This window comes from Ambystoma mexicanum, chromosome 2p, assembly GCF_040938575.1.
Source record: "Ambystoma mexicanum isolate Mex_15411 chromosome 2p, UKY_AmexF1_1, whole genome shotgun sequence".
Classification (NCBI taxonomy): domain Eukaryota; kingdom Metazoa; phylum Chordata; class Amphibia; order Caudata; family Ambystomatidae; genus Ambystoma; species Ambystoma mexicanum.
In genome coordinates, this window is record NC_090923.1 from 963,098,555 (window position 1) to 963,121,317 (window position 22,763).

General features: G+C 44.4%; 1 protein-coding gene across 1 annotated transcript in view; it reads left to right on the plus strand.

Annotated features, from left to right (window-relative positions):
• ANTXR2 (ANTXR cell adhesion molecule 2) overlaps positions 1-22,763 on the plus strand; it is a 491,546-nt gene that overhangs the window by 71,922 nt on the left and 396,861 nt on the right. The window contains exons 4-6 of the mRNA XM_069644750.1: positions 8,855-8,936; positions 15,113-15,214; positions 15,301-15,369. Of these exons, the coding sequence (XP_069500851.1) occupies positions 8,855-8,936; positions 15,113-15,214; positions 15,301-15,369 (253 nt within the window). The remainder of the gene's footprint in view (positions 1-8,854; positions 8,937-15,112; positions 15,215-15,300; positions 15,370-22,763) is intronic.

Below are 22,763 nucleotides of genomic sequence, written 5' to 3' on the forward strand. Positions count from 1 at the left end.
GCAACACCCCACCCAATCCCCTTATATTAATTATAATCCAAAACCACCCCAATACATATATAAAATAACTAAAATAAAATAAAGGTCAATTGTGCAGAAGGTCAATTAGGACCACTATAATTAGGTCAATTGTGCAAAAGGTCAATTGTAAAAGGTCAATCTATAATCTCCCCATTACTGTACAGCAGAGGCGTGTCTTTTTATTTCACTTCGATGTACCTTTTGCACAGAGCTGCAATGTGAATGCCCACGTGGCACTACTATCAAACCTTTCCCTTTTCCATTGAATGACACTAAGGCCATTACATTCTCTTGATGGCTCAGAAGTGCAATCAACACTTGTCATGCATTTGTGTTGACATAACAGTACTAAAGAAATGTTCTCTTTGTAAACTTTCTTTGTGTTGTGACAAATCCTTTGATGATGTCACTTCTCCCAAAGGAGGAGCCCCTTACTGTGAGGCCAGGGAGGTGAGGCCGTTACCCGATGGTCCCACGGGGGGTGGTACTCAGCAGGAGGATCTCATGGTGAGAGACTCCCCCTCTAGGGACAAGGACGATCATCTAAGGGAAATGCAGTATTCCAACCCTATTCCCACCTCCCATACATTCACATATATCTTACACCCGCCTCTGTGTTACCAAACGATCCCATGTTTGTGTGTAGGGCTATAGGGCTAACCCCTACGGAGACGAGGAAGAGGATAGATGACTCAAGTAAAACCTATATGACTCCAACTGAGACAAAGAGGCACAGAGCCATGACGAATACCTGGTGGAATGGTTTTCACCATTCTAGTTTTCCACATAGGCAGGACTGGGAGGTTAGGATAACAACTGACAAAAGACTTATGGGCTGTCTGAGAAGCCGGAGGAACTGCTTTGGGAAAAGCCACAGCCGCACCAGTAGGTGACGGAGAACTGCCCAGCCAGGGAAATTCAAGCGAGATGTGGAGAAAAAGAAATCCCTCTGGTCTCGGAGGAACAAAGAACCTGGTGGCGTGGAGGGAACCTAGAGCAGGCCTGGGAGCGGGTGACTGGCACCGGGAATGAGAAGCGGGAGACCAGAGCCGAGAAACACCTGCGCAGCCCGGCAAATGACCGCAAGCACCCAAGGAGGATCGGCAGAGTGTTCAGAGGCCTGTGAAGGTAAAGGCCTAAACTCTGGTGATGGTGGGGGCTTGGAAAGCAGGGTTCTGCAACCCATATACAAAACAGGTATTTTCCTTGTGACAGTACTTGGCGAGAGTACTGTGAGAGAGACACACTGGTCCGAATGAAATGGAAGAGAAAGCAAGTTCTGGGGCCCACATGCAAAATGAGGTATCTCCCTCGTGACAGTACTTGGCGAGAGAGGGGGTCAAGCGGGTCAGAAAGAAACGGAAGGGGCAGCAGGGTCTGGGATTCACATACAAAAACGAGGTGTCTTCTTCCCGGCAACGCTTGACAGGAGAGTGAACCAAGTGGGGCAAACCAAAGAGAGGGAGAAGAGGATCAGAGATCCCTTTAGCAGTTGTGAACTGTAAAATAAGCCTGGGAAAAGGTCAGGGGAAGGGAGTTATTCTCCCTGGGGTTGTGAACTACCAAGTATAATAATTTGATATTTATATAGCACTTTTATCCAAAGGGCTTTACATAGGACATATTTACATACATTATTATTACCCTCTCGAAATTGGTACTCACTTTATCAACCTCAGAAGGATGAAAGACTAAGTCAACCTTGCCAGGATTTAAACCTGTGACTTGCACATCAAACACAGATCACAGCAACAAGCGCTTAACCCGCAATTAAGCCTGCAAAAAGGCCTGGGGAAGGGAGACATCCCCCCTGGTTTTGTGAACTACACGGTATGCCTGAGAAAAGACCAGAGGAAGGGAGACATTCCCCCTTTTGTTGGGAACTGAAAAGTAACCTTGAGGAAGGTCACTGGAAGGGAGTCATTCCCCTGACAATGGGAAAACACTGAGACCAAGATACCTGGAGAAGGGAGGCATTCTCCAGGAATCCAACAGTGAAGATACAACTATGGGCAATAAGGAATGTTGATGTTTGAATTGGAATTTTACCTTTTGGTTTGAACTGAGAACTTTGCTGCTTTACCATCTGTGACATTGTGTTCTGATTTGGAAAGGGATTGAGACCTGGGGAAGGAATGATTCCCTCAGGTAAATATCCTACCTAACAACTGGAACTGTGATCTGTTGTCATGAAGAAGGGAGCCATTCTACTTGACCAAGAAGATCCACTACCTGTTTAGTTTAGTTACAAATGTAAGGGACAGAAAGGTTTTGACACAAGACAGTGGGCCCTTGATTTACGTGGACAGTCTGACCGATTCCTTATTATTTGAGTTGAGGCAGGGACACCCCTCAGAGTTAGGCAGAGGTGGGTTTTCTCTTTATTTTCTGGTATAATAAAGGTTTATCGGGATAACCAAAACCACATGGATGAACCGGTCTTTGAAGGGTTCCATGTCGTTTCATCGCGGGATGATTTTTCGCGGGGTTTTTTACTGCAGATTTTTTAATGAAAAAAACTCATTGATTTTTTATTTTTTTATTTTTGGGGGGGTTCACCCCCAACACCCAACCCCTTTAATTTTTTTGCTATTCTTGAAAACCTGCACCCCATATATTTATTTTTCTAACCCCTGCCAAAAATTCAATGAGTTTTTTTCATTAAAAAATTCATGGAAACCCCCCCCCCCCGCAAAAAAACATCCCACGATGAAAGGACGTTGTACCCTTTGAAGGACATCCTTTGGGATCCATACACGGCCACCTCCCACCACACACACATTTATTCAAGGACTTATTAATACTCCAGAGTAGATTATTTGAAAGTGGCAGAAACATATAATAGTTTTGGCAGCAAAATAATCTTCACTACGTTAAGCTTGCCCTAGAGGCTCAGTTTTAATTTCGCACATTTACAGCAGAGTCTGTATATTTCTGCAAGTTTCAGGCGCATATTATTCACAAGTAGTGACTCAATATTCCTACTGACATGAATACCCAAGTACTTGAGGCCCGAGTCAGCCCACACTTCTCTACCCACATCAAATAACCCTCTGTGCCATAAACGGGAGTTTGGGAAAATTAGAGTCTTTGTGACATTCACTTTATAATTAGAGATACTACCAAATTCTTGTAATGCCAACAGAAGTTCTCGATATGAGTGCTCTGGATCTGAAATGAAAATCAAAATGTCATCTACATATAGGAGGGCTTTTGAAGTGTAGTCCCCAAACGAAATGCCCATTATATTTGGGTGGTTTCTAAGCACAAAGGCAAGGGGTACTAAAAAAAGATAAAAAAACCAGGGACAGCTCTGACGAGTCCCTTTTTGAATCTGGAAACATTCTGATTGACAACCATTAACGGCCACGGCCGCCTTTGCACTGCTATATAGAGCTCCACAAATTAAAAGGAAATGTGGCCCAAAATTTACTTGAAGTGAGATTTACATAGGAAAACCCAACTCACCCTGTCAAAAGACTTCTCTGCATCAATACTGACCGCAGCATATACATCTGCAGAATGTCTCTTTAGGTAAATGACATCAAGCAATTCCCGTAGGTTATCATAACTATTCCTTCCGCTAACAAAACCTGTCTGTTTTTTGTGGACCAGTTTTGGAAGTGAGCCATTCAATCTTCTAGCGAATATTTTTGCTAAAAGCTTTACATCAACATTCAAGAGCGAAATAGGCCGAAAGTTCTCACATAGCGAACTTTTTTTACCTGGTTTCGGGATTGCCGTTATTTATGCAGTCTGCATTGACGAAGTGACCGCTTCATTATGCACAATCTCTGTATACAATTGTGCAAGGAAAGGTGCCAGGATCTGACTAAATGTTTATAGAACTCTATTGGAAACCCATCTAGGCCAGGACATTTACCATTCTCCAGCGTCTTTATTGAATTTTCAATTTCCTCTACTGTTACTGACGCATCAAGGTCTAATCTCTCATGCTCATTCAGACTTGGCATATCTATTGAACAGAGATAATTATTAATCTCATTTGGAAACCACTTCATCAGCTCTATATAGAGAGGAGTAATATCGGCTGAACTCCTCACAAATGTCCTCATTCTTTCTCCTTATTGCTCATTTTTGGCACAGGTCCTACCAGCTTGTCAACATTGTCTCCAAAGTCTAAGCAGATGGACATAATCAGTGATCAGACAGCACCAATCAACCTGACTGTAACTTGTTCATCAAAGATTGTAGTTTGGGAGGTTAATAGGCAGAGGTATGGCTCAATAATGCTGAACCGGTCAAAGGTGTGGGATATATTCACTCTGATCCCTCCTCTAAGATTTTTACATTCTGGGGACATTGAATTTATTTCCCTTCCTTTGGTGAATAACAATCGCATGGTTTCTCACTTTCACTCTGAAATTGTGGCAAATTTGGTCTGGGGTCAGAGGGCTATTCTTCATTCCTTGGGATATGTTTTGTACAAACTTAAATCTAGTGATGCAGTGAAGTTGTTTCTGACTCCTCCTGTTTTGGCACTTAAATCGCTTACAACCCCAGATAGTTCGGCCAATCGCCTGCTATCTTCTATACAATCGGAGGTACATTTTACTTTCAAGGATCAAAGAGGTTCAAGATTGGTCCTGGGTGGAGTCCGCTATTAAAACCTTTGCGTCTCTAACCCATGGACCCTAAATCAATCCTAACCTTCATGACATCAAGATCCTATCCGGGAATGTATGTGGTTTCACAAATTTCAGGCATATGTGGAATGTTTCTATGTATTTACGAAATTGTAATATTCTGCTTATCCAGGAAACAATGTATATGGAGAATCTTTATTTAAAGGGGAATTCTACCTTTTTCTTTCCAGCCACTCGTTCGACCAAAGGGCGGCCCAGTGGTGGTCTGGCCATTGCGATTGACATCAACTTAAATATTACTTCTACCTTGTGGTTTGCCTGTGAGGGCATTCTGGCGGTTCGCGCCAGCTTGCCGAATGCAGCCGGGCAATTATTACTAATCAACATATTTTGGAATCCGGCCAAACATTCAATTTCTGAATTCCATTATCTCTTTTTATCAATCTTTGAATCCTGGCTGCTGGAGAGCCACCACCACGCGATGATCGTGGGGGGTGACTTTAACGACAACTGTGCTGAGGATCAGGGTTACAACTTTCTTTCTTGTACCCCCTGAGCTCCAATAACAATCTCATGTGGGGTCTTGCATGGAGGCTTATATGTCAGATTGGGATCTGCAACAACTAGACACCATTCAGTCCACAACAGCACTTAATTACACCTGGCATAGGGGCTCCTCTGTATCTTGGATTGACTATCCTTTTGTCTCTTCAACCCTGAAACCTATGTGTAGTAAATGGACATTTGTAGGGGATCATCTGATCATCACTTTTACTCTGAAATGATCAATCTCTAAGCATGAAGTATGGCCTATGTTAGTTCCGATTATATCAGATAGGAGTGGCCTCGCTTGTCTCTGGGATTGGAGTATGTACAACAAGCTAACTAAGCTTTTATTCCAGGGTGATATGCAACAATGTGTAGATTCCGTGGCATTGAGTATGGTTCAAGACCAAGTTGGTTTCAAACCTTTGGATACATGCATTAAACATAGTATCAAAAAGGTATCAGTTGAGACTGGAGTACCAACAAAAAAAACATATCCGCATTACTTTAATCCTAGGATCAAAGCTTCTAATGGGCCAAAACAGCTGGGCATTAAGCTACTAAAGGGTAAGGATCTCTCTGAGGTCGAGTATTTAAAGCAAAAGAAACTTGCTTGTCAGAGGCACAGAAACTTTGTCAAATACTTAAAGTACTTGAGTGATAATCAGTCCATGTTGAGGACCGTACTAAGACAAGTCTGGGCCTGCATCAACAACAAAGTGGGAGCTAGCATCTCTTCCACGGGCGATGCCATCCAAGAACACACCTGGATGTCTTTCTTCTCTAAGATATTCTGCACCCTAGCTAAATTGATGAATTTCCCAGATCCTTTTGTTAGCTCTGTTGTCTACGGCCTTGTCTATGGCCTTTGTCCCTGGAAATTGAGGATATGATTTGGATTATAAACAAAATCAAACTGTCTTTTTCCTTTCCTATTGAAAAAGGAGCCAGTTGCTTGGGCCTACTTTCTAAAGCCACATTTAGATTTTATCTATGCATCACATATAGTTCTGTCCTCTTGGTCACAGTCTATTATCATTTGCATCTACAAAAAGGGAGACCTGAGTGACCCGGGCAATTATAGGCCTAGTGTCTAGATCGACTTGGTAAGCAAGGTTTTTGCCATTCTGTTTCTGAGAGATCTAAATACCTTCTTGAGGCAGTCGGACATCTTATCTCATTTTCAGGTGGGTTTTTGGCAAAACAAGGGCACGTCCCTTAATGTCACCTTACTGAAACATCTAATACATGAGGTAAAATCCAACCAGGGTGGTAACATCTATAAGGACTCGCTGGACCCGTCATCAGCGTTTCACTGTGTTGTTCACAAGCAATTATGGGACAAACTGTTCAAATACAAGGTTCCACCAAAGCTAGTGCAGTTGATAGCCCTTTTAGATCAACACTCCACCTTGAGAAATGTTTTTAAATAGGGAAGGGGTGATTTCTAGGCCTATTCCAGACAACCTTGGTCTTAGACAGGGTTGCATCCTGGCACCCACACCCTTCAACAGAGGACTTGTGGCGCACCAATGATGTGGTACCTGTAAGGTTGGGTCACGTGAAGATTCATTGGTTGGCCTTCGCGGATGGCATTATACTATTCGCTAGGACTTGGCGTGGTCTCCAACAAAAACTCAATATTTTTCACATCTACACTGCAAGGAATAATTTGGTGGCCAATGACGCCAAATGTAAGGTGGTCATCTTTCCAATGAACAAGAAACCTAAAACCATGTGGTGGTTTGTGGGGACAGAAAGGGTTGAGTTGGTGGCGTCACTCCGCTATCTACGTTATAACCTAACAAACATTTCCTCCGTAAATATGTAGAAGGCAATTCTAAAAGATAAGCTTTCACCTCTGCTATCTCATATGAAGCGGATTTCTGTGGAATTGTGTAGATTTTCCATTCTTCCTATCCTAAAATAATACCTGGGTAAGATTGAGACAGTTCTACTGAATGGGCTGGATATGGCATCTATAAACTTGGGCCCATACCTTGACTCCTTACGGGTCCTCATTTGGAAGAGTGTTCTGGGGCTTTCAAAATCCATTCCAAATTCTATTATACGCCATGAATTGAATGTAACATCTGTACAGGCTCGGCATCACTGGTGGCAACTGCTGATCTTTCACAGCCTAACTCCCTCTTCACTGAATTGCACGAAATCTTGGAAGATTGTTCTGTTAAATCAGTCACTGAGAATAGGGACTACATGCATAATCTGTTGGACCGAATTGGCTCGTCGGAGCTGGAGTTAATGTCCAACTCCGATGTGGCAAAATCTAAACTCCTCAGGAAGCTTGGAGATTGACTACCGAAGCCTTGTCCACATTTTCTTCATACGTCGAGTATGCTAGGTTTCCACATAGGCGAAACCAACTATAAGTGTACTTGAGGTGTTTCCCATGTAACAAGTTTCGTAATATGTACCTGCGATTCAAACTGAATCAGATAAACACCAAAGAGAGGATTAAACACTGATCCATGGCTCCATCTGATGATTTATTGTTGACGTGCCATTTTTGTAATGCTCAGACGCCCATAGAAAAGTTAAGATATTGGATATTGGATTGCCAAGCTCTGACTTCAATCAGATCTATTTCCTTTTCTAAGAAATTGGATTGTTTTACATCTGACCATTCTAAGGAATTGTTATGGTCTAGACTTATGTGGGACGAAAATGTATCCTTAATCATTGCACTTGTTTGTCTTTTGCACACGATTGATCTTACTCTGTAATTGTATGAATTTTGTATTCTATTTTATGCTTTGTGTATCTTGTTTTTAAAATTTGTGTAAGGTTTTATGCAAATCAATTCACAATAAACTAAAGGAATCTACTACACCTGTATTTGAGGTCTGAAATCTCTCAATGCCTCATTAAATAATGTTACTCCTCTACCTAATCCCTCCGAGCCCGACCAGTCTTGTCTTAGTTGCGGGTACTCCTCATAAAGGTTTGGGAACATTCTCCATCAAAGTCGGTTCCATAAGTTATCCCTACTCCTCGTGGATAAATGGAGTTCTGTAACTCCCGTCCCAGGATTTCTCCTCTTTTGATTTTGGTTAATTTGTGAGGGAGCAAAACCACTTGGTTAAGTCAAGATGTAGTAGTTTGCCAAGTACATTTTCCGAGGTAAATCTCCTGTACTCACCTGCTAGTCCACTTCCCTGTCTTACAGTTCAGAAGTCACAGCCACGTCCTAGCTGAGCTGACGCTAAGTCATTCCTTTGGGCCTCGTGCTAGACCTCGTCTCTACCCCTCAAGCTCATGCCATCGACCCTCCTCGAGGTTCCTCCATGAACTCCTTCCTCCTCTTAGTTTTCTCCAACAACATATAGACTTATGTTGTCATGTTGGCTTTCTGATTCTATCCCTGCATCTTCACAGGACTTCCCCTCTCCTACTTTTGCCCCTTCCTATTCTACTTCTCTCAAATTCAACTTCTAATTTCTCCACCTTCCCCCGATTTTGCCAACTTATTCTCCACCTCCTTCACCTCGTCCTGCAATAACCAGATCTTTCTGCACCACCACCTTATCCTGCACCAAAAGCTCCTCCTGCCGCTTCACATCTCTCTGTGCCACCTGCTCCTCTTGCACAATATTAATAGAACAATTAATTTTAAAAAAAAGTCTTCAATATTAAAAAATGTGTTTGTTTAAATTCCGTAGGGCACAAGTAGCGAAGGGTCTTGACGAGCTAAGCAAAGTGCAACCGGCTGGTGACACATATATGCATGAAGGGCTAAAGCTGGTAAGTGTTATTGTTCAAATGATGAATGAAAACAGAAAAAAAGACTACACTATATGTAGGTGGTAAAAATATCATATTATTAACTGATAGCACTGTGCCTTAAAATGCATTCCTGCACGTCATTGTTTTCCTGAGTAGATTCCTTGAGAAAAGCCTTTTTAAACACGCTTTACCACCACTGAGCTTGAAAGAAAAGAAAAGCCTGCAGTCTCATTCTGTGGACCAATTTCACACTGTTGGCCCACACCATCGTTGTCTCCCTTTTCAACCATGACCTTTCAGTGTCATTTCAATTTTGGGCGTAATCCCGGGGTCGATTTTTTTCAAAGAAATTAGGGTTGCATCATAATGAAAACAAACTACGCATGGCATCCCCTATTCACTACATCCCCTATCCACGAGTGACTAGGCATTAAAGCCTGGATGCACGTGGCTCACTCAAAATACCATGGACAAAAATGCACCCTCTGTTTTAGTGAGCCCTCCCAGTAGGCCAGTCTCTGAAAGGGACAGCTAGATGTTTTTTTAAGGTGAGCAGAATCAACACAAATATTACTTTCCTATGCTTCGAGGCCTGGTTTTCTAAAATGCGCCTTTTGTGCTTAAGTGCCTGTGGAGAGCACAGTCTTTATGGAAACGGAGACATCTGTGGTGTCCCTCCATAAACGTTGCAGTGTCGATAAGCATCTGCGGTCACCTGCCTCGCGGGCACGCTACCAGCCAATCAATGAGAGCAAGATCGGCCACAGACCCATAGATTCTTTAGCATGTGCTCAGTTATAAAAACCTTTACATTTACTATGTCTCATTGTAGTCCCGTTGACTCACATAAGACGGGAAACACCATTATCTGACACTAATAGTCTACACAGTGCAAAATATAAACCTGCAGGGATTTCCTCAGCATGGGTTGAGTTCCTAAGTATTTTGCTGTTTAGAAGTAAAAAAAAAACCTAATTTTGAAATTGATGAACGTTTGTATTTATTGTTCCTGCCACTGATGTGTGCTTGCGGCTGCATCCTCCACGGAAATGCAGCATTGCATTAGTCAGAAAACAACATCCGGGTTCTGTGTGTGCAAAGGCAGCAGCAGTGAAATGGTTAATTGCTTTTAGTGTCGAATGTGAGAGTTAATGTTTAACCCCTTATGAAAGCTCACTTTTGTCAAGCATAAGAGACATTGGTGACTCAACTTTAATGACATAAGTAGTCTGTGCACTGTGCCTTACAGGGCTCCTGAGCTAGGGTCACGTTTTACTTACAAGACTGCCTATTGGCTGCTCTACTGGCCCATTCCCTCATAACTCTCCGCCAATCCAGAGTCTTGTAAACCCCCTAGTGCAAAACCCATATCATGCCACTGTTTCCGCCTTTGACCTCTCCCCTCATCCCTGTTGTGACTGAAGCATGCCTCTGTGCTGTCACGTGTTGTTGCTTGGGGGATCGCAGCACGTCTCCTACAGTGATGGCTGTGATCGCTTGACATGTCTCAATACAAAGGGCGAGCGGCTTCCCGATCACCAGTTACCTTTACTCTTAAGCTGACTCTGTGTGCATGTATTGTATGTGTGCTGGCGTGGGGCCATTGTATGTGTGCTGGCGTGGGGCCATTGTATGTGTGCTGGCGTGGGGCCCAGCCTCCCTGGAGTCCTTAACAACTTCCCATGCCAAGGGTAGGAACACAAAACTTCAACATAAACTTTTATAACATCGATACGACTCAGCTCCAGCGTTCATCTGCGCAGTTAGCCCTGGCCACCCGCACATCTGTGCTGGCAGGCATGGGCCTTCTCTGCCCTCTTCTTCTGTCTTTTCTGCTCTGCCACCCATAGGTCACTTGCCAGTGGTCTTGGCACCTGCTCTGAAAGGAAGAATACGTCCTCGACATCATAATGCTACTCAACTAGGGCTATAACTTTGTCCTCGTTTTTGTGTTCTCTTACTCCCTCCTCCGGCCAATTAGCGTTCTCCGCGATGAGTGCCATGTTGGTGGCTTATTCAGCCTGCCTGTTTCTCCATGACTCAGGCTCGCTGGCCCCGGTAATGGACACCCAGGAGGTCTTGCAGAGGTTGGCATAATTTCCTGCCATGTGGCAACTACCACAATGCCACCCCACCGCCAGATATGGCCCTACATGTGGCAACCCTCCTCTGCAGAATTCAGACAGTCTCTGGGGTGCCTCATCCTAGCCCCTCTTTTGCGTGGCTTCAGCACGGCCCCCGTCACTGGAGGAGCATTCTTGCTCGGGATCCTGACAGCGTGTACCTCCTCCACTTGCATCCCTTTCATAGCCACCTCAATTTGGGTCGACCACACATTGGCTAGCTCTTGCTAGTTTGAGAATTTGCGCCAGCGGAATTCCTGGTTTCTTCACTATCTGTGTGCGCAACTTGTAGAATTATCTGGCCCTGCAACTCTTGTTCTTCATCAAGAAATGCGCACGTTGCTGCCATTTGGCGCAGCTGGGTGTAGAATGTATCAATGGACTGTGCAGGCCCCTGAGCATCCTGTCGGAGCTGTAACTCTGCGCAGCCTGTTCGTAGTCAATATTGACCATTGGGGCAAAGCAGTGAACAGTGCCCTCCCCGCAGCTCGGTACGACCCATCGCCTGGTGGCAGCACTCTGTACAATTTATGAACGTTGCTCCCTGTGTAGAACAGCAGGAGTGTCTTCCCTTTGGCATCAGCAGTTATTTCAGCCACTTTGAAAAACATGTCTAGCCTCTCCAGCCAGTGTGTCCAACTTGGGCCTAGGGTTGCTGGGTTTGCCTTCATATCGAATTCTTGCACCGGGTGGCTTTGAAACGACATGTCTGCGGGCAGTACAATGGCCCTTGGGCTTGGTGTCAGGAAATTTCGGCATCTTGGTGTTGTGAGCCCTGCCCCTTGGGCATCGGCCCATCTGCCACTGCTGCATGGAGCCAAGCAGCATGATGGGACCCTGCAGACCTTCTTACTCTGCAGGCGTACTCCCTTTGGATCCCTCTTACTCTGCCGCACCAGCACCCTCCTGCAGGCCATAGCAGCCGAGGTCCCTGTGTTTGGTTGCTGCCCCCACAGATGTGCACTGGTGCTGGGCCCCTTGGGTGACACGAATAGCTGGTGGGCACTAGTGCTGGGTACCCGTGGAAAGACACAGATAGCTGGCGGGCACTTGTCTGTTGATATGTTGCTTCTTCTGGGGTGATTCTCCCCCAGATTGTTGACCTTGACACAATGCTGGGTTGGGGCGTTTGGGCCTGTCAGTTGTCTTCCTGCCCTTCTCCCACACAGCAGCTGCCCCAGGGCAATGTCTGCAAGCTGCACACACCCACTGTGTTGCATTTCTCCCACTCTTGGGGCTTTTCCCCCCAGACTCCTCACCCTGCCACACGAGCACTCTCCAACCGAGAGCTGCAATGGGGAATGTTGGCTGCTGAGTGCCAACACCCGCTGTGGGCGCACTTGAAGACAGTCTAGTTACTTCCCCGCCCTGCGCTCCACCACAGAGAAGAACGCCGAGGTGGGATCACAGGGGATTACAAAACATGACCACTCCATGTTGTTTGCAGACCACGGGGTCTTTTTATTTTTTGATGCGCGACCCTCGTTGTCACTCACAGGGGTTGCAGGCTATGCAGGCTCGGCGAGCAACAGTTCTTCTCCAGCTCTCCCTCCCGGCTGCCTTGCAGGATTCCTCCTGCACCGAGAGACCATCAAGCAAGGAGAGGCACAGTGTGGACCAGGGAGGCCGGCGCACACACGAGTTACTGGCATCATCGTTGCCAGTTGTAAAGTGCTCCAGGGAGGCCGGGCCCTACTCCAACACACATACAATAAATGCACACAGAGTCAGTTTAAGAGTAAAGGTAACTTACGAACAGGAAGACGCTCACCCTTTTTATTGAGACATGTCATGTGATCACAGACGTCCCTGTGGGAGATGTGCTGCGATCCCCCAATCAACAACACGTGACGGCACAGAGGCGTGCTTTAGTCACAACAGTCCACATCGCTACTTTGGCAGAGGCTGCTACGCTTCTATGAGGTGTCTAGGGCACCAGGTCTCTCGATGGGGCATAATGTCAGTCATCCAAGGGCTACCTACCTACGAGGACTCCTCCTGGCCCACCATGGTTTCATATATATTTGCTAGCCCGCTTCCGTAACCTCAAGCAAAATTGCCATCAGGCCATGTGCTCTGGAACTTCTGGCAGCTGCTTTTGGGCAACGCTGCTGGGCAGCCCCAAGCGAGGCCGGGTAACTTCTGCCCCATGGCAGCAGGCCCAGGAGAGAGGCAGCAACCGTCTCCCTTGGCTCAGCTCCCCTCTCTTCCCCCAACAGCAAGGAGACACGCTGTCTCCGCATTGCTAAGTGCAGGAAGGGTGAGGTGTGAAAAAACACCTCACCCTTCCACAACAACAAATGGGTGCTAAGCACCCAGGGGAAGCAAGGTCAGGCAGGGGAACAACAAAGAGGAGCCCCTCCCAGGGGCTCAGAATGTCGGCTGCAGGCCAGCCTGTGGGCTGGCCTCACAGCCCCCACAGATACACCACAAAGACCCAGGGACTACCCCTGGGTTCTATATAAGGAGCTGCTTTCAGCTCAGAAAGGTACATGCTGTTTGTGGACCCTGCACGGGGACCCAAACATCCAGAGTGTTCACTGTGTACTCAGCGTCTCTCTCTTTTTCTTTTCTGCAAACCCTCCCACCCTAGAAAGGGAGAAGAACAGCAGGAAAACCAGGACACCGTACAGTGACCACAACAAGTCGTGGGACAAAGAAGGCGGCACGGGCCTGAGGGGTTAACCTCAGGACCCGGTGCCCAAAAGTAATATATGAGTACTAATATGGAAATCTTGTTTATGTTCCATAACCATATCTGTAACAATAAAAACCTGTGGCCTTTTATTGCCAACACTTGACCAAATGTTGTGTTGTAATAATTCATGGTGAGGAAGGGGTCCGACTAGACATACAGCCACATCCCAACACAACAAATGTAAGTTTGCCTGCATATGGGTCCAGCAGTTATCCCTATGTATGACAAGGGAGGTCGTAGTCCAGTAGAAGTTGCTGCTGCTTCCGTTCCATATGAGAGAACGTGGGTGCTGAATGCTTAACTGAAACGGCTGACTTAATGTTTACTACACACGACTGAACAGTGTACATCTTCAAACCACATGGCCTCCTGATGCCGGTCTGAGGCGTTATGATCAGACTCGCCTTTTCAAACTTTGAAGGAGGAAAGCCTGAGTCAATCATTCAGAAATCACCCCAGAGACCAACGGACATTTCTAGGAAGCACGTGCATTATCAGACTAAGCAATCTTACTGACAGCTTCCTTTAAAGTAAAAGCTTTAGCAGACAAGACGAACATTGTATAGGAAACTAAGCAAAATAATGACCGTAAACGGACCCAGTAATACAGTGAAGGACGAAACCACTACTTCACAGTCTGATTGCTACCTGTGATTCACCTGATGGGTGGGGGAATAGTCCAAGATTAATCCCGAACCTTTTGTAAACCTAGAACTAGAACATGATTCTGTATAAACCAAGGTGTTTTCAATGAGGACCAGAATGTACATTTAGCAAGATTTGCAAATATAGGAGTGCAATTATGCGTTCTTCTTAGAGTAAAAACAACTACAAGTATTGCTTTTTTTGCTATATGAGTACAAATTAACCCTTTAGAAGCTACATGGCCGGGAGAGATGAGCAAGTTACTGGTTAACTGTGTAGTCCCAGCTTGTTCCACATATGGTCAATGCCCCCGCGTGAGGGCATCGTCAGAGACTATGTGCGTTTAAGACACTGGAATGGTGGAATGTTGCAATGAGTGTATATAATTATGGTGCTTTCGGTGGAGCTCTTCAATATCCGGTCTGAAACTGTGGTCAAAGGTGGGCATTCGGAACCTGTTTATAATACTGGGAGTAGGTAGCGGGGTGAGGGTTGGTGTTTAGGGGTCTTTATTCTCTTGTTTATTGGATGTTTTTGATTTCTACGCTATGTTTGTTATGTAAAATGACAATAAACAAAGTTAAAAAAAAAATGAACACACACATTTTGTGTCAAATTAGAGGCCGCAATCTTTTGTTTGCCAACGCAAAACATGGGATGCAGGGACAAAAAAGGGTGACTGCGTTGGTAGGTTATGAAATATTAATTTGAAACATCACTCTTTTCAGGCAAATCAGCAGATCAAAAAGGCGGGAAGCAGCTCCAGCGTGATCATCGCTTTGACTGACGGGAAGTTGGACGGCCTTGTGCCGCAGTTCGCAGAGCAGGAGGTAGGTGCGCAGGACAGCCGCTGTGTCTGCATTCGCTTTGCGGTTTGCCTCGGTGTGGCTGAGCTCATGTCTTCTTTCTTCCGTAGGCTAACAAGGCCCGCGCAATGGGAGCCCGAGTATATTGCGTTGGAGTTCACGAGTTTAAACTAGAGCAGGTAGGTGCATCCATGTGTTTTACCCCATTTCTCATTCGTTATGGATAGGCATTATTAGGCTTCCATTGTGGATTACGGGCTCTGGTTTACCATGGACTCGCAGTGAGACTGGGGCTTCTCCATGCCACACCAAGAAAGCAACCTTCATGCCAACCCTGGGCAATGGCCCCATTGAAAAATAATCAATGTTTTGGTTGCTGCTGTTAAAGGATTCACACAGCAAGCCTGGTATTGCAGCAAACTTCACTGACCAAGAGCTACAATTCAATAAAATAGGGCTGACCGCTATCTAGATATAAAATTGCCATCATGACAGAGCCTTGGTAAGAATGGAGGATAGTTTTGTCCAGGCCAAGGGTCCCTTCTCGGTGTGCAGCATTTAGCTCTATGTGGACATAGGCCTTAAATTGGGGAACTGGGATTTCCACTGTTGTTGAAGAGAACCCCGCAGGATTCTCTGGGACCCTGATTTGGAAGCGGGGTCTGTTGTGGTGCAGCGGCAGTGTAGATATCCTTTCCGTTTCACGTAGAACATGCATTACCGGAGAAGTTTCTGCATTGGCTCCCCCGCATCCTGCATCTCGGGTTTTAAATGAGCCGAAACAAACAATTCATATTCTTAAATATGATGATTATACAAACATCAACTGGACTACTACAAGGAGTATCCATGTTTAGTTTATTAACATATCACTGATATATGAATTCATTGAAGAATGCATCCGGAACATAATTATAGGAAGGCCATTTCGAAAATGATTGAGTTGCAGTAAGTACAGTTGATATGGTTGATGTAGCCTTATTGTATCTTTTAAGTAATTTTAACCCAACTTGGACATCATTGGCGATTTTACAGTATGCCCAGTTAACACATCACTATCAGTGTACAGTTCCCACTTAGAACATGATGACCAGTCCACATTAGGTTCAGACATCAAATTACATCATGCCCACTTAGCAGGTCATTGACATTTTCAAGTTTCCATTATGCCCGGTCAGCACATAAAGCCTGGTTTTCAGTATACCCACTTACCACTTCATTGCCAATTTTTATTATGTCCCATTCGCAAATCATGGCTGGCCACGCATAAGGGTTAATGGACTTGGCATGCAGCAAAACTACAGGCTGCAGTGGACATACCGTTTTGTATTGGCTTGCCAGGCCCAGCTTTTCCCAGCAAGCATTTCCACAAGTAGCACACCTGTCCATGTCTGGGTGGGATCTCTGACATCACTTCCCTCATAGGGCCAGGGCAATGTTTCAATTTCCGCTCCTGCAGATTAGAGCAGCACACATCTGGTCACTGTTCCTGCCCCAACAACCAAACTCACTTCCGGTCCTCAGGCCAGTGCTGAGACAGTAGAAACTGCGTAACTGCACCTGCACTGTTTTAGCTTTTCTTTTGGGCTCTTCACTCCTTATGTGTGTACATATACATATGTGCTCGGGCAATTTACTGTTTCCCCTTGATTTATGAGGCTATCACTTACACCTATGTCCTTTTTCTAATATATATATATATATATATATATATATATATATGTGAAATTGAAAAGTAAACACAGACCGCGAGGTCAAGTTCCTTTGAAAGCTGCACTCCCTTTAGTTAACGAAATCCATCAATGTCCAGCAAGCAGTGCTCGCCGAAAAGATCCAATAATAGGAAAGCAAAATCAAACCACTGCACAGCAAAAAATTAGCTTTTAAAAGGTTTCAAGTTTTAATTAAAAGATTATTTGCAGTAGATAAACGGATTCCCAGTAGCAAGGGGAGGCTACCTGACGCGTTTCACCACACTCCTGTGGCTTGTTCACAATAGCTCCACCCTGTTGTGGGAGCTCTTTTAACCCATGGCATACCAAATGAACACAGAAAAGGTGATTTACAGAGATGTCGTTTTTACATTCGGCCATTTTACACAGTGCAAAATGCAATTCTAGCACCATGTCTGCATGTAGACAATACTTTCCAACACCTAATAGATTTTACCAGATAGTACATATATCAATATACATTCCATCTCAATTTTAAAATAATTCGGAAAATCAGAGTATTTTACAAGGTATTGCACACCTCGCCTGATTCGAGCAATGGACATTAAATAAGCATCATAGTGACGCTATTAATAATAATACACATGTAGGTGTAATGTGGTATTTCAAGTTTTTTTGCAAAAACCACATAACTAAGATATTGTTATACAAGGTAATGGTGTGGCATTATGTAGTTTCATATACATAAAAGACAATTTGTAATTAAAGTGCACGCGCATGGCAGCTTTTAGTAGTAAAGTGCTAGTGCATAGTGCAATATTTTAGCAGCATAATTCGATGACCAGACATTGTCTTGCAACCATCAATTAAAGTGGAAGTGTTTTGCTTAAAATCAATACTACTACATAGCACAACATTACTCTTGATTCATAAATGCTCGAAGGACCTTATGTGACTAGAATCAAATCTACTTTGCAGTCATGTATAAGCAGATATTGTGTATCACAGAAAGATGCACCTCAATTTGATATTTCATTATAAACTGTGTTTATGGGTGACATGTAGAAAGAAAATAAAATTAAAAAATTAACCCACACAAAACCTAAGGGGAAGAAAGGCAAAAAGACACAGGAACATAGTCAGGAAAACTAGATCATGAACACAATGTTCAGGAGAGGGACAACAATTTTGCCTTGGCTGTAAAAAATACAAATAAAACGGCCAACAAATGTATGGCCTATTGGAGTCAGACTGTTTGAGCAATACTATATACAACCAAAAGGGAGGTAGTGTAATGGCTAACTAGCACATTTTAAGTTCCCAAAAAAGTGTACAGCTCTTCGTCCACATTGTGGCCCATCGGGGTTTTGCTCTCAAAATCTATAATATGTCTGGTCTCCTCTTGTCGTAGCAATTTCTCATTATCACCACCTCTCGGGCCGCAGATAACTTTATGAACACCAAAAAACCTCAGAGTGCTTGGATCTCCATTGTGGCACTCTGTGAAATGTTTGGCCATGGGATATGCGTGATCTTTGTTGACAATAGCTCTGATATGTTGCAAAATACGCATTTTTAATTTTCACTTAGTGCTGCCAACATACCATTTAGAGCATGGACACTTCAGAACATATACTACCAGTTCCGACTCACAGGTGATTCTACTGGCTATTTGTATTTGAGTCTGGAGGATTGGATGAATATAGCTTCTGCAATTGAACGCATATTTGCATGCTTTGCATTTGCAACACTTAAAGAAGCCTTTTTGTCCCCCTGTAAGCCAATTGGTTCCTGTGGATACATCTTCGGAGGCCATATAGCTTTGAACCACCAAATCTTTGATGGCCAGACTTTTCCGGAAAGTAATATATGGCCATGCATTTAGCATACTTCCTAGATCTTTATCCACCTTGAGGACTTTCCAATACTTGGTGATTATGTTTCTTATAATAGTAGAATGGCTCCCGAAGGTCAGTATTAACCTGGTAGTATCTTTGTCTGTAGAGTTCCGAAGATCAGTTTGTGATGTTGTCAACAGAGTTTGTCGATTCATAGCTCTGACCTTCAGGTAGGATCTTTCAATTACCTGTTTGGGATATCGCTGTTTAAGGAAATTGTGAGCTGTAATTTTACTTGCTGAATCAAAGTCTTTCACATCACTGCAATTCCTTCTGATTCGAATGAACTCTCCATATGGGATGCTCCATAAAAGACTTTTAGGGTGTGCACTATTGGCATGCAATGGGATATTGGCTCCAGTTGTCTTCCGATGCAATTCACACCCAATTTTTTGATCAGTAATTTTTACCTTCACATCCAAAAAGACGATAGATTGTTCACTATGTTGTTCAGTGAATTGTAAGTTCAGTTCATTAACATTGAGGAATTTAACAAACTCTTTCCAAGTTTGAGCTGTACTATTCCATACAATGAATAAATCGTCTATGTAGCGTAGCCACAAAATGATTTTATCGGTGAAGGGCTCATTTCCTTCAGCCCATACCACGGTTTTCTCCCATTTCCCCATCAAAAGATTTGCATAGGATGGGGCAAATGTGGTGCCCATTGCGGTTCCCTGAATTTGATGGAATAATTCATCATTGAAGAGAAAGATATTGTTCTCTAAGCAAAGTCTTATCATTTCTAGGATCATTGTATATATTGGGGACTGTGGAGGTTTTGGGGCACTTTGCAAAATATTTTTCACTCTATTGTATATTTTTCATTGTGTTTGTCGCTGCAACCCTAATGTGCATATAAGATGGTTAGGGTAAGGTGCTCTGACAAGGTCAAAAAAAAGAAAAACCTTCCTAAAGGTATCCTCATAGATCTGAGGAGACATTTAGAATCCTTCATAAATTAAAAAAAGTCACCTGTTTCAAAATCAGCATGATTCTAACTAAAAGTATGCAAACATGTTCTGACCCGTGTTGTAATAAAGCCATCTAATTTATGAAGACATAATCAACACACAGTTATCCGACTTCAACCCAGGGATGTCAATTCACCAAAAGGCCAGGGGTAGTGGACGTGACATCACAGAAACATGACCTCTGATGACATCACAGGAAGTATTGTCATTTGACCCCACCCCAAAGTGATATCACGTGAAGCGATGGAACACGACCTTTCACCCCTTGACAAAACAGGAAGTTGCATCACATACAATTGTTCCTAAATTCGCTACGTAAATTTGGTTTAGATATCACTATAATATGATATACATTTCATACAAGAATGGATCACCATGTGTATCGTTAAGATCAGTGTGTATTGGCCCATATTACCAAATTACTGTGAATGCAAGCAGACGTCCATGACCAAATGATAATAATGTGTTATTATATAGCACTTACTCTTACGCGCTTTATGTAGAACAAAGATACATACAATATCACCCAACCTGTGTTGGTACTCATTTAATGACTTCAGAAGGATGAAAGGCTGAGTTGAGGTGTTTAAGAACAGACGAAATCAGTGATTCACCCCCAGAAGTGTGCCTGAAATAAACCTTTAATGAGTTCAGCAATTATTGTATAGAATTCCAGAAAGACACATTATTTGTTATTCCTATTCTTTCCTATTTAGGGACACTGCTGAAAGTGCTAAACTTGTGGAATCCCTGTTTTTTTTTTGTTTTTAAGAGGCCAGAACAAGAAAGCTAGCCACTCCAGAAGCGAAGAGCCAAATGGTGCTGCCCACGGCCCAGGAGGTTGCATAAAAAATAAAATAAAAAAAAGTATTAAAAAAAATATATATTTTAGGGGTAGTAAGGGAGACCACAGTGGTAGCAAGGGAGACCTCAGGGGTCGCAGTTGCGACCCCTAAATGACGTCGCTGTTACTCCAATCTATCCTCTGCTAGGGAGTCTGAAGCCACACCAACAAAAGCAAAACTTGATTTCTTTTGACTCATTACTGATGGAAAAATGTCATCTCCAGTGACAAATTAGAGAGTTTTCGGGCTCATCACTGGAAATCTCTTCACCTGCAGTAAATACATTTCTAACTGCCCAGAAAGTAGAGTCTGAGAGATCAAGTCACATAATGATCCCAGTGATAGCATTAAAAGTCCCTCCACACCTTGGAGCATTAAGTCTGAGGGAATTCCGGCTCTCAGATGACGATGCGACTTTGGTTGATAGTCTTCTTCCTGCTGGTTATAAATGTCAAGTTAATAACAGACTGAACCAGTCTGGTGGAGGTGTGTCCCTCATGTCTTCTGTGTATATCCCTCCCAGCACTACATCTTCATTTAAAAGCATTGTGTGCAAATATGGAACACGTTTCTTACCTGTATCTGTTGTTCTCCAGCATGGGTCTGGCATGGATTCACATGCTCATGAATATTCCCCTTTGTCAGGCTGGGAATCCTTGGTAAAGAAAAAATCAGTTTAATTTCTGAACTGTCTTTCTCCTAATAACTAATCACTGAACTCTAGATCATACTGCCCCCAGCCAATGACTGCCCTCTACCTAAGCCCCGCCTCTGGCAGCCATCTTCAGATTTGGTAGCACGTAAAGTGGCAGTAGGACCAAGAGAAGAGCCGCAGAGGGGTAGGGGGAGGGTTTGCATGTGAATCCATGCCAGACCCATGCTGGAGAACAACAGTTACAGGTAAGTAACTTGTTCCTTCTCCAGCATGGGGTCTGGCATGGATTCACATGCTCATGAATAAAGAATACATAGCAGTAACACATGCACAACCACGGGAGGTGGCAAAGGCTCAAAATAAGCACCTCTTACCTCCTCACCAAACTCACCTTCAAGTGAACAGGTTGCACAGCACTGCTTGACCGACTCTGGACTCCTCCCTGGAATCCCTGTCGACGCAGGGAATATCGTGAAGATGTGCGTCAACCTCCACGTAGCAGCCCTGCAGATGTCGAGCAGGGACACACCAGACGGGAATGCCGTAGTTGCAGCGATTGCTCTGGTTGAATGGGCTCTCGGACAGCCATGCAACGGTCGGTTTGCCAACCGGTGACAATGGGTGATGCAGCCGGAGAGCCACCTGGAAATGGAAGCCTTGGAGAAGGCCCTCCCATGGTTCACAGGACCAAAGTTCACAAAAAGGTGCAACGTCTTCCGGAAACCCTTCGTGCGGTCCACGTAGAACCTATGCGCTCTAGCCACATCCAGCGAGTGCAAATTCCTTTCAGCCGAAGACCAAGGCATTGGAAAAAATGCAGGTAACACCAAGGGCTCGTTTAGATGAGTCTGACGGTACCTTCGGCATGAAAGAGGGGTGCGTCCGCAGCGCACCATCCTTGTGTCATGAAAAGTCAAGTAAGGTGGCTTACAGGACAGCACCTGAATCTTTCCCACTCGTCGTGCAGAGGTGATGGCCATGAGGAACGCTGTCTTCCATGACAAAAATGTTAGTTGAACTGTCTTCATAGGCATGAATAGAGGGCCCATGAGCCTAGTCAGCACCACATTGAGCTCCCACGCCGGGGCCGGAGCCTTCACCGGCGGGAACGAACAGAATAGTCCCTTGACGAACTCCTTAACCAGACGATGTGACCACAATGACGATCGTCCTGGAAATCTGGTGTAGCGGGAGATAGCCGCCAGATACACTTTGATAGAAGCATGGGCCAAACCTGCTTTGGCCAACGACAGTAGATACGGCAGCACCTGCGGAGCCGTGACTCCTAGAGTATCGTTCTTCTCTGCACGGCACCAAACGTTGAACCTCTTCCATTTATATCCGTAGCATTTAAGAGTGGACTAAGCTCTCGCTTGGCAAGCACCTCCTTGTAGTCCGCGGGAAGGTCGTAACACCCGAATTCTAATGCTGCAGGAGCCAGGCCTTCAGGTTCAGCGATCCTGGTTCGTGGTGCAGGATCGCACCTCCTTCGCTGGCGAGAAGATCTGCGACCACCGGAAGCTTGACT